Raw genomic sequence first — 13,522 nt, 5'->3', positions numbered from 1 at the left:
GATTAATAGCAATGATTTTATCTGAAGAATGTGTCGAATTGACTTGGATCGATTATATGTCCGTTTCAAATAATATAAATTAACTTTAATTCTAATTCAACTCTTCATCTTTCTCTAGTTTTAAGAATTAGAAAAAGATGAAAAGTAAATTGAACTAAGATTAACGTCAATCTACATTGATGGAAACAGGTAATTATACTAATCAATATATAGGGTGTTCCAGGAAGAAAGATCAATATTCTCAAACATGATGGTATCAGTTATTTTAAGTAAAAATGTTCGTATGAACATATATTCTATTTCAAACAGTTCATGCATTCATTGATATTAATAATGGAATATTAAAAAATTTATTATATTAAATTTTAAAAAATGTGTCACTTGAACAATGAATTAAAAAAATCTCTTTCTTAACAAGCTTCTTGATTTTAATTCATTCAATCTCGGAAACTGTTCGAAATAAAATACACATTCATGTACGAATATTTTTACTCAAAATGACTGATACCATCATTTCCAAAAATATTGACTTTTCCTTTTGGAACACCTTGTATCGAACAATCTAATCAATATACTTGTCGACAAATTCAAGTCACGTGTGCAAATATATGCTAGCAATGGAGATTCCTAGGTCTCTATTTGATGGTTGAAAACGTAATTAACATTTTTTTCCCAGCATAGTACGAAGAACGCCATCAAACTACATCGGGACACACCCAAGAATTTTATCGTTGAGTAACTTCTAAGGTCTTAATGTTACCTTCGCACTCGGCGACTTACCTTTCCGAATGCACGTACAATAAAAATTCATGTGCACTGCGGCGGATCGGATTCGCCATTCGATCTTTTCTCCGCATTCCTTTGAATTTTCCCCACAGTCCTTATTTCTCACACATTTCTCATTATTCGTATTGGATACTAGCCTATTTTTGCGTTCATTACAATAAAAATATAATGGCATACATTTTACGTTTGCGAATTGTGCTTTAATGATAAATATAAACATTATTTAATTACAAAGAGATAATTAGAATTTAAAAGTTTATTTTATTATACTGCTTTTATTTTACGATAAAAATCGCAAAACTACATTTTAATTAAACTAAGTCAAAAAAACAAAACTTTAATTAAAATGTTTTCAATTGCTGATGGAATGATATAAAAAAAAATTCTTTTGAAAATGATAATTTAATTTAGATACATAAAAACATGATCTTAATTTTGTGATATAAGAAAGATATAATATATTCAGTAAAATACAACATATTGCCTTTTTTTTGTATTCCATCATTCTTTCATGATAATGATTCAATAACTGAATTCTTACGTGGACATAAGGAACAGTTGGCTCGTGTCAGTATCGTGTTTCAGCTTCTGGTTTAGAATCCTAATCTCCGCACGCATGGGATTTACACGTCGCGCATACCTGATACGTGGAGAGTAACGGACCACCGCCCAAGTCCACCTTTCACAATATAATCCACTATCTACTCAATTCCGCCGCGAGATCAGCGTCTACCACTCAATCGAGCGAACTCATGTTTATCGAAGCATCAGTTCTACGAGAGAAAAATTCAATACGGCTCTTTCTAGACTTCCGTAAACGCAATAGAATCGTTAAGAGATCACGTTAATTATTAAGATAATAAGATTAATAAGTTCGTAGATACACATGATTAGGAAAACTAATAAAGACAAATGAAATACGAGTAAGAATATTAAATAATTATAATAAAGTATTCGCGCTTGGCGCGTCAAAAAAAATAAATTTATTTATTTATCGTTAATATTTATCGTATATTTAATTTTGCGTAATATCGAACGCCAATTAATTATCATGATGCATTGCAAACGCATAAAACTCATATACTTTTTGTAATGATATTTTAAAAAAGCTATTCTTACATATAAAAAAGAAAGTGCGCGCAAATGTTACATTTGATGACTTGTCGATACTGGCGATCGAGTTTTCATTCCTCCTTGTCTTCGATGTATTTTATCGCTGTGCGACACGCGTGCATGCAATACTGCGATTCCGTGTTCACTCTTAAGACATTCTGATGCAAGGCGTGGTACGACGGACCGGTGCGCCAGATATCAGCAGAACTTGCTTTCCTTTATTGGCGTAATGAACACGTATAACTTTCCTCTTTTTGTCGCAGCTACATAATTACAAAGTAAGTCGATTCGCGCCAAGTTAACTCAAAAGTCATTTGTACCTCCTATTAAAACGCGATATAATATTACATTAAAATAACTACTGCTTTTTTTAAACATTTTTATTTATTTAATTATTTTATTTATTTGTTTATTTATTTATTAAATTTCCTTTCTTTAATTTTCAGTTCATACTACGCTACAGTTTATTGAAACATGTTATGAATTGCAACGAACTGAATAAAAAAATTAACGTTCGTTTCGCCATAACATGTACCACTAATTATTATTCATGCAACCAAATAATTCACATACGTGACTCTTAATATTAATAATTACAATTGAACAATATTTTTTTATTTGCTCGTGAATAATTCACACGTTAAAAATCTATAATAAAATTTAACACGAAGCTGTTTATTAATATAAATGTAGGAAATGTCATATTTTCTTTATGAAATTCTTTTTTATATTCCTTTAATATATACCGTAATATATTAACATATATCACGGCATGTTGATTTTTAACATTGAGTTTGTTATAATATAGGTAACTCTTCGTAGATCTACTTAATTTTATTAATATATGTGTTGGTAATACAATAAAAATTACAATTTAGTTCTACTTGATTAACATTTGTTATAATGCATATTTCAATGTAAAAAAAATAATTTTTAAGAAAATTACTTCTAAGAATGTTTTAGTTTTTAATGCTATATCTGCAGCTTGACTAAATATAATAATTGGTACATAATCAAATAATAAATAATTTATATGTAATTGTGCGCATGTCTATATGTACTGATTTTTTTTCCCGACTACGCGCGCGTGCCACGACGATAGAAAGACTTTTACGTTTTAGATAATCCAAGCGTTAATCGTATCACCTTCTCTCACTAGCGAGTGCAGAACACACCATCGAGTTTTTGCGGACTTGATATCCAGTTCCTACGCGAACCGTGATCGAGTTGTCGTTAAGCTCGGCAAATCCTTTCCGATTGTTGCATAAAAATAGAAAGTCGTAATGTTAATCGGAGGAAGCTGCTAACTTCAAATTGTCATCGAACCGTTAAAAAATTGTGCACTTCAATATCCGGAAAAATTGTCATTAATAACCGAATATTCTTAGCTATGTTGAAATCTTGTTGGATTATTTGCGGCAAAAGTCGAGATTGACTTTTGTTGCAAATCGTTAAAACTCTCAGTGACAGTTACATAATAACGCCACAAAAAAAACGTAGGACGCAAGAGTAACGTATATCATGAATAACATTGTTAGACGTCCTACGATCGCATATCAAGGAACTAATTCGACATGAGATGATCTATATCAGTAAATGTCAGGGCCAACACTACTATTTTCGAAGAGAGGGACTTGTGAAAGGCGAAACTTGAATACTTCATAACAAATTATACAGAATTCTGTGTACATATGTATTTATTCTGTGTTCATCAGTATACAATATTATGACTGGATAATATTGTACTTAATGGAATTAAAGGGAAATTTACAATAAGACCTATCACTCAAAAAATGATCTTGCAGTTACAGCGAAAATTATCTAAGTACGAAAAATAGCTGGAATAAATAAATTTCTAACAAGTCCTGCGATATTGAATATGTATTGCATCTAATCATATAGGTGGCAGAGATAGAATTTAAATTTGTGCTATAAATTCTACACGTATGATACATAATTTTCTATCAGATACAAAAAACAACTATAATTCTAGCTGAAGTAGCAAAATATTTTTTTGTGTAATTCGCTCTTTCTTTAACAATAAATATTATTCGAATATTATGAATCCGATACGTTTCTATGTTTCGATATGATATATTAAAGAGAAACGATATTATAAATTTAATAATCACTTTTGTTTAAATTATTATCCAATAACACAAAATTTAAAATTGTCACATAAGACATTTTTAAGTCGCCTTTTAGATGCAAAAAAACGTCTTGACGCGATTTAGACACTTTCCTAATCATTTGAACATCTGAAAAATATTTTATCACATGTATATAAAAAAAAATCTGCTTTTATGATACTAATCTTTAATACGTTTCTACTTTCCCTAATCAAAGCGAGCGGCATTAATTGACGTCGTGTGAATGTCATCTAATTCAATGAAGTTAAAATGATATAATCGAAGCGAGCATATCATTTGATATAGACAACATCCAATGGTTTGAACCAATTGATCCATTACAATAAAATTTTTTTTAAATGATTGTAAAAAATTGACCGATATATTGTTCCCTTTCATCAAACGACATTGGAGTCACCGCGAAATCTTCGGTGAAATGAAACTGTAAATGCAGATATAATGTGAGTCGTTCACGGACGATTATCGAGAGTCTTAATCATGGATTACCTCGTGGAAGTCATCATTAAACCGTACCATAATCATATCGAGAACCTTGAGGATGCATTTGCATTACATAAGCATCAGAAATAAAAAAATTTTCTCTTTTCATATTCTTTGAAAGAAAATCGTACGTTTATATTTTATTGTATTTATATACTGTAAATATATCAATGTAAATATAGGTCAGTTTAATATGTAATGTTACTATTCTAGCTTCAGTTTAAGTTTGTGTTTCAAGTAACCGATGTACAATTTGCTTAAACTGAAAATGTATTACAAGAAATATGATTAAACATGAAGAACCATTCTAACTGAATATGACGTTTTCTACATATATTTAATTTCATTGTTCAATTTTCATTTAATATTATAAATAAATATGTATTATCCCGCGTGCACAAATATCTATACTATTGTTTTTATTATATAGTAATTATACTTCATTATATTAATATAATTTTATACACACTAAAAAAAAATTTATTAAATTTATGAAATATTTATGAAATATAAACAGTACTAACAAAATATTTATCACAAATGTCACTTCATGTTAGCTTTTTAATTTTATTCTGAAAAATAATAATATAAAAAACGGTAGGTTGCAGTAATAATAAACTGCAAAAGTCGATATAAAATAGGAAGTAATGTTCTTTTTTTTTCAATAATAATACATTATTTATTATAAAGATAATATTTTAATACCTATTTGAACAGTAATTATTCGTGTAATTTATACATGTAAGAGTAAGTGAATACAAATATGACGCTACCCACCATTGTTTTCAAACATGGAGTCGATAGTATACTTATAGAATTTTATGTTTGTATACAAATTGTAAAATATATGTGAAAAAATATTGTTCCAACATCTAGCTTCGATCTTAGTTGTGCTTTTGTTATTTAGTTGATTAATAATTTAATTATATAATAATTTAATTTATATATTACATCAAATAAAATTATTAAAATTATGTTGAAAATATCGGGGAATAATCGACACATTATCGATATTAATTAGAGCGTGACGCAGCGAGAAAAATTAGCTAACGAAATAAGAGGCGGGAATATCGATTGGTTTATCGGCCATCTAATATGACGATAGAAAGTTACAAAATGCCGATCCACCGCATAATTTCACAGACGGAACCCATGCGATCCGCGGCGAGGTTTCGTAAACTCAAGTGAAAACATTACGAGTGACCGGTCGGTCGGCCTGCAAAGGCCGTACTCCATTTTACCGAATCGCTGTTCAACCTTGCATTCGGTCAGTTTCAAGGAGATAAACGAGAGTCACGGCATTATATTTTGAGACTCAATGCTGTGCTCTCCATTCTTACATTATAACGTGAAATCTAATGGAAATCAAATAGCGTAATTGTATGGATCTTAAAGATTTATTTATATTTCAATACTTTTCCTTCTTCCGCTTATAATACGCTAATTTATTTATGAAAATTATCACTTCAAAGTGATATAAGACGAATTATAATAGAATTATAATAGAATATTCCTCCATAAGTTTGCACAGTTTATCCTATCCTATCCTATTCATCGATATTTGATTTTTAAAATATAATCAAATCAGGGTGGGGCGATATACATATAATAACACTTTCTCTTTTTCAAGATACTACTTGAGCGAGAGTGAATGTCGCGGGACAGAAACGTATTGTTGAGATTGATATTGCATAAGTACGATGCTTCGAATTGCGGTCAATTACACTTGATCCTCCGCACGTCAACAATCTCGTGTTCAACAATTTATGTGTTTACAGGAAATGCGATTTCGGTAGGAAATACTTCAAGCATAGCCAGTAAAGAAACTTACGTCTTCTCATTAAACTTTAATAGCTGGTGGTCAAGTATGCGTTGATATTTATGCAGGTTTTGTTTCTTTGCTTTCGTAATAATTTTATTTAAAATTATGAATTCAATTATACATTCACAGAAAGAAATTTAAAAATATTCAAATCTAAAAATATTTTGTTGGATTATCGAAACAATTTCTTATTTCGATAATCCAACAAAAATTATTTTCAGATTTGTATTTGGTCAAATTTTTAAATACTTCAGCAAAATCGATCTTTCCATGTTGATAAAAAACTTATAAGAAGTATCTTAATGAAAATTTTTTTTGAATTATAAAATAATTGGTATATAAGCGTCTCGAGCTGGTATTTATTTTACACTAATGACTTTTGATAGTTGCACTTATGTTTAATACTTACGATTTAAGTGGAACTATCTAAATTTCTATGTAACAGACATGAGTAAACTTAAATTTGTAAGTTACAGATTAATTTTAAAATGTAACGTGTTCAGGGTAGTTACACAAATGTGCGTGACACAGAAGTTGCAGAACTCGATCGTCAAGTTAGTGGTCCAGTGCTGGATTTAAAATGGTTTCGTTGCGAGAGAAAGACTAAATGCGACACGGCGATAGATAAAATAGTCCGTTTTTGCGACTTATTCCGCGATTACAGGCAAGACGGTGGCTAGTGATAAGAACAAGCGCACTCGTCAAATTATTTGACACAGCGCTCCTGTATAATTTCTCTTTCATGGTCCAAATTTATACCTATCCACTACAGTTTTACATAATATCTCACCTTAGAAACTCGACACACCAGTTTTACAAAACTGATCCAATTTTTCGTTAAGACGGGTTACATAATCGTTGTATCAGCTGCCAACTTCTAACAAGATTTGTTCTGTCCATTCAAGAAGTCAAGATATCATTAAGCAGAGAGATTTTCCTGATCGTGTCATACCGATTTTCGAACTGTTTTATTTTTAACAGTTTTATTTTTACATAGCCAACAGAAATGATAATCTTTTGAAACAATTTGATTCAAGCATTACGCTGTTAATGATAAAATTCTATCCGTAATTGATCCGCGGATGGACCAACCGAGCGACGGAGTGCGATTTTTCAGATTCCCGAAAAATCAGAGGCTGCTGGTGGGGAATATTTAGGGAATATAAGGTGCTGTAACGAGACAAGGCGACCTGTACGTACGTACAGGAGTTGAATAGATAGTGAAAGTCCCTCGGAGCGAACAGGAGTGTTGAGGAAGGGAGCGGGGTTCAGCAGGAACGGGGGGGTTCCAGTAAGGTATATGAGGGCCTCAGTTCGAGCAATCGCCGGTACTCTAGCCTCGCTGCCTACTTACATTCACATACACTAACACAACCATCGACCGCCGGGAAACACGATGCACACCCTCGCGACGGTATGTATCTGAGTGCATCATCAGCATCATCGTCATCTCATCATTGTTCTCTTCGCATAGTCGCCTCTCGCGGATCTCTGCCTAAAAACGAAATGAAAAACAACCGCTTTGGAATGCGAGCGCCAAGACGAAAATCGCGTGTGATGTGATAGTGGCTGTGATTAGTGCATAATCCGTATCGTGAGCTTGGAAAATTGACGCTACAAGTCCTGAGGAATTCTGAATTTTCATTTATTTTGGCTTTATCGACCGAGTCTTTATACTGCTCTCTACTTTCCATTCTTTGTGCTTGTTGGCAGGATAAACTGTTTTATGCAATATTTTAAATATATCTAATTATGGCAATAAAAAATCGTGCCACGATTTATTGTAAAAGGTATACAATTTCATGATTGATTTACAGCAATTTAAAAAAGAAATTTTAAGATCGTGATTAAAGAATGCTTATTTTAAATCGCGATGAATTTTTGCATCAATTTATTAACGTTTCATTGTCTTTCTTTTTACTATAAGAATTACATTGCTCGTTGAAATGATTAAATTCACGGTAAGAAGCGAAACGATTGAAAACGGCCGTATTGTAGGCTTGGTCGCGTTGCGCAATTCTTGTGATCCCGTTTCCTACTTTCTTCCACGTCGTGGAAAAATTTATTAAGATTTCACCTATTATGAGTCGGGCGAGACGCATTTATTTTTACAACGCGCCTACTGACGCTTATAGAAAGACTATTATATAATTCATCACTATGTTGAGTGCGGTCGCGTGCGATGACCGACGAGAATACGAACAGTTCTTGAGGTCGGTTGTATCAGCATCAGTTAACTGGCATGGTTAATTAACTCCTTGCAACAAAAGTGCGCCATGTAAGACTGTTGTTTCGTTGTTTTCTCCATTTTCCTGTGATGAAAATATTCCGAACTCTCAAAATATTTTTCTGCCATTTTTTCATAAAAAATTGTATACGGAAATAAGTAGGAAGGAAGAAATGCAGTATTTAGCTACATTCCGTAATTTTTAAATTTGTTAAGAACATACGAAAGATAGGAAATTAAACGTAGAAAACAGAGAACACAAAATACGGAGAACGGAGAACGGAAATAAGAATTGTCAATTAATATCGAACTATTCATATACGTATGTTAAATATGCTGTATCAGGAAATAAGAAATTAAATACGGAAAGAACAGTTTTGCTGAAGTAACTAAAAATTTGATTAAATGTGAAAATAATAAAAATAATTTTGTTGAAATTATCAAAATATATAGGCTTAAGCTTGCATATCAAAATTTTTTGTAGTATTAATTACTTCTTTGTAGCATTACTGAATTTCTTACATAATTATTTTGACGATTCAACAAAATTATTTTTAGATATATCTGGCTAAATTTTTATATATTATACATATATTATAATATTTCAACAAAATCGTTCTTTATTAACAAATCGAGATGATGACGTAACATAAGTATAACAGCGTGGCACAATATAATAAGAGGAAATAAATTTCATTAAATACGGAGGTTTAATTATTAGTTAGTATTTTTAATTAGTTTGAATCCGGTTAATTGATGCTGGCTCAAATGCTGTCGAGCATTTCACGCTCGCCTATTTAGAGTTACAGGAAGCATACTATGCAGATTGAATGAATTAATTATTTCTTGTTAATATTAGAATCAGCACGATCGCACACGTATGGAATAGATAAGGGGGCACGCATAGTCACGCGTGAACGATCGCGATTAATAACTTGATTTATCGATTTTCAATATCCATGTGCGTTCATAGCTTGGTTTCCATGACTTGAGACCCATTTTGCTGACGTGGAATTCGACACCCTTCGAGCTCCGAGCGATCTATTCTCAACCGTATTACAATGTTGTTCGCATCTGGCGGTTAAGGTTCTGCTCTATAGCTTGCTACATAGCCTTAAGTTCACGCACTATCACGCGCTGCTCTCACAACTGCATTTCACGAAATCAACGGTTCATAACTTTGTAACTCTATATGTTCACCCTTACGTCATGCACAAAGGCATTCTCGTTTTACTTTATATCAAGTTTCGACGTTCTTTCCTTCGAGTAAAAACGTAACAAGCATTAAAGAATGGCATAAAAATGGCAACATAAAATTGAGTAAATCTAACGGCATTAAAGCAAGAAGCTATAAAATAACCGCCTTATTACTAATCTGAATCTATTACAATTTTTGTATGCAATTTGTTTTTGTAGTCTTATTATTACATAAATTACAAAAATTAGAAAGTTATTAAATAGCTAGAAAAAAGAAGAATAAATTTAAAATCATGACTTTCCAGCATGTGTATTATTAGCAATGCTAACTAATAATAACATAATTGTTAGTTATAATTTCTTACTCAGCAGTACAACTATAATATAAATTATAACAGTTATATAACACATGACAGTTATATTGTTGAGTAAAAAATTATATCTAAAAATAATATCTAAGTATATTAGTATGTAGTTGATGTTTGCTGAGTTAATTTTAAATTATAACTAAATTAATATATTAATTTAATTTATATAATTAAATTAAAGACAAATGTACAATACGCGAGACATAAGAAAAAATTACAATTAAATGCTATTTCTACGACTAATATATAAGCAATTCCCAATATTAATTGAATGTATGTCGCAAAATGCGATAAACTGACAGTGCTTTCGCGTTTCAGGTAGCAACGGTGCTCACCGCGCTGCTAGCGGTATCGGCACAACAGTACCAGCGACCTGGCGGTAATTATATTGACGATTATGCCCAATACGACTCCCAACAACCTAGCCAGCCGACTCCACGTAGCTACGCGACCGATCCGGACCGTCAATCGGCTGCGCCAGCGAATCCGAAGCCGACGCCGGTGGCAATCCTGAAGCAAATCAATCGACACAACGAAGATGGTTCGTACACGTATGGTTTCGAAGGCGCAGATGGCTCCTTCAAGATTGAGACCAAATTGCCGACCGGCGACGTGAAGGGCAAGTACGGTTTCGTCGATGACACTGGCAAGGTCCGTATAGTCGAATATGGCGCGGATCAGTACGGCTTCCAGCCGGCCGGTGAAGGTATCACCGTGGCCCCACCAACCCTATTCGACGAGACCACCAGCAAGGAGGCCCTCGCAGCGCAGGCCTACGAGGAGCAACAACAGCAGCAGCAGCCACGGCAACTGCCCGCTCGTCCGGCTTATCAACAACAATCACACACCCAGGCTGTATACGCTCCTGCGCAGGTAGCCCCAAGCAGACCCGCGCTCCCCAAACCTCCCATTTTCACCCCGGCTGCCCCAGCACCCCAAGCGCCGCGACAACCCCTGCTGCCGCAGAACTACGAGCCAGCGCCGTCCTCGCAGCTCTACAATCAGGGACCAGCTCAGTTCAGTCCTGCGCCACAACAATCTGATGGCCGTTCCCAGCCGCAGGCCCGCAGCGGCGCGGGTGGTGGTATCCTGGACCAGCTCGCCAGGGACTATGCTCTGCCTCAGGGAGTGGCACCGCCATTGCACGACATCAGCTTCGGCTACTACTAGGCTGTCTAGTCCTGCCCCTTTGCCTACCGAAGAGTAGAAGAGTCTAGGATCAATCGTTCGAGCCTCAACAAAATTTTATGCCGCTCAATTGTAACTCTATGTTGAAACTCTAATGTTTTTCATAGAATAGATTTACGTTATGTCAATGTAGAATTTAATTTTCGTGTATAGAAATTAAGCGCTATGTGTATTATAACTATAATATAGTTATAAGAGTACGATCTACTTACGTTGCAAATGCTTCGAAGCACTTGATTGATCAATCAGAAAAAAGAAGTTTATTAACTAACCAATCAAAGAATGCTTTAAAGAATTGTTGCATCAAGTGGACCGTAACCCAAGTATTATGATTGATCCTAAACTCAATTGCTCGTTTCGGTTACGTGTTGGTCTTGTATTCTATTCGTGAAATGGGACGCGTCGGCGACTGGATAACTTGTCATAATTTTGGCGTGACTCACTCTATCTGAAGTGGACGGCAGTGTGATGATCGCGAATAGATCATATATTGCAATCGGAAGTTGAGAATTATTAGTCTATTGATGTCTAAAATCGCGATAAAATTCTATTCCGTTCACGTAACATGATTTTTTTTCATATTAATTATATTTAATTAACAATTCAAATACGTATCTACACAAGAGAGAGAGAGAGAGAGAGAGAGAGAGAGAGAGACAAAAAATAATACATCTCATACATATATTTCACATTGTTCAAATAGCGATAAACTGTGATAAATTGACAGCAAAATATAAAATAATTTTGATGGAAATATTGATACGTTATAAAAGGATTTTTAGCCTTATCATATTTCTTTTATCTTTAGAAACAAGATAAAAGAATTTTTCAAGAGCTTTCAAAAAGAAATTATTTTTTGAGCAAATAGACGTCAAGGTCTGAGTTTTCGACTTCTTATTTTAATTATTTGTTTTCACGAATATCCATCGAGTTAATATTAGGACATAATATTTGACATTATTTTTTTATCAATCATTAAAATTATTGTTACGCATATCATTATTCGTCAAGGAATTATCCAGATAATAAACGGTACCGATTAGACATAGTAAGAGAGATGTAAAAAGAATGTAAATAAAATTTCTCGTCTTTCCCTTCAGTGGACGTTCGCTTTTACTCCGGAAAATGCAGTTCGCCTTAAGAACCACTCTGGAGTGCTGCGATCAGCTGGAATTTTCACGACGAGATCCCTCGAGAATATTATGTTAATTGGGCGTGCTTATTATTGTAATTAGATTATTGTAAGGTAATTCGAGTGGAATAAAGTGAGGCCAATACTAAATTCCATCGCCTCTATGTAATGGAACGCAAAAAATTTCCGTACAATGCCGGTGTGACGAGATTTCCTGATTTCACCTTTCCAATTATGGTCCTCGTTAGTCATAATAAAGACTTTCAATGTTCATATTTGTTAAACGCACGAAAGAATAGAGTCACACCTTCGCTCGAACATACGCGTAGTAATTCGTGAAATACTCAATATCAAATTACCAGATTGTTCTTCGCATTTATGAACACGATAAGGAAACTTAATTTGTTTCAAAGATTGCATGAAACGATAACAATACACTCAATTGTATCATATTTTTGCAAACAAATATCAAAATCTGACAATGATCGAAATTTTTCTATTTTGTATATAAAAATTATTTCAAGATTCTCCTTATACAAAAAAGTATTTCAATTTTAAATGAATAATATTGCTCCAATCGCAAAATATATATAAAAATTAACTTTTGTAATTTAAAATTTTTTTGTATTTTGTAAAAATAAAATTTTATTTCTATAAGAACATTCCTGATAACGTTTGTTAAAAATTTTTTTAAATTTTATTACTTAGTTTCTCGACGAATTCGTTCAGTGTATTCAAGAATAGTTTAAAAACGCCTGATGTAATGACAACCAAAGTCACACTGTTGCAGAAACGGCTGCATACGACTGCGATCTTATCTTGCCCCTCCTTGACTTCTAAAGATTATGAAATACAAGTAAGTAAACTGGTCCGATTTCTCACAGGTTAAATTTTCGCATCGCATAATGAGTCTGGCCTTTGCCTTCTCTGCTTTTTGATTACCAAAATTGAGTATTCTCACGCCCAGTTTGCGTGCGACAATAATTCATGGTTTCTTCAGAATTTTACCACGACGACAATTTGATACATACTTCTCGAAATATTTATCTCTTTCAGAGA

General features: G+C 33.3%; 1 protein-coding gene across 1 annotated transcript; it reads left to right on the top strand.

The window, feature by feature from the left end:
* Positions 1-7,583: 7,583 nt before the first annotated feature.
* Positions 7,584-13,123, top strand: Cpr97Ea (cuticular protein 97Ea). Its single transcript, XM_011062540.2, has 2 exons — positions 7,584-7,765; positions 10,462-13,123. Exons 1-2 carry the CDS (start codon positions 7,748-7,750, stop codon positions 11,311-11,313), a joined length of 870 nt encoding a protein of 289 aa, XP_011060842.1. The 5' UTR covers positions 7,584-7,747; the 3' UTR covers positions 11,314-13,123.
* Positions 13,124-13,522: the final 399 nt, after the last annotated feature.

The sequence above is a fragment of the Acromyrmex echinatior genome, chromosome 9 (assembly GCF_024713525.1).
Source record: "Acromyrmex echinatior isolate Ae372 chromosome 9, ASM2471352v2, whole genome shotgun sequence".
NCBI lineage: Eukaryota > Metazoa > Arthropoda > Insecta > Hymenoptera > Formicidae > Acromyrmex > Acromyrmex echinatior.
The sequence above is the reverse complement of the archived record's forward strand: the minus strand, read 5'-3'. Positions and strand labels throughout refer to the sequence as shown.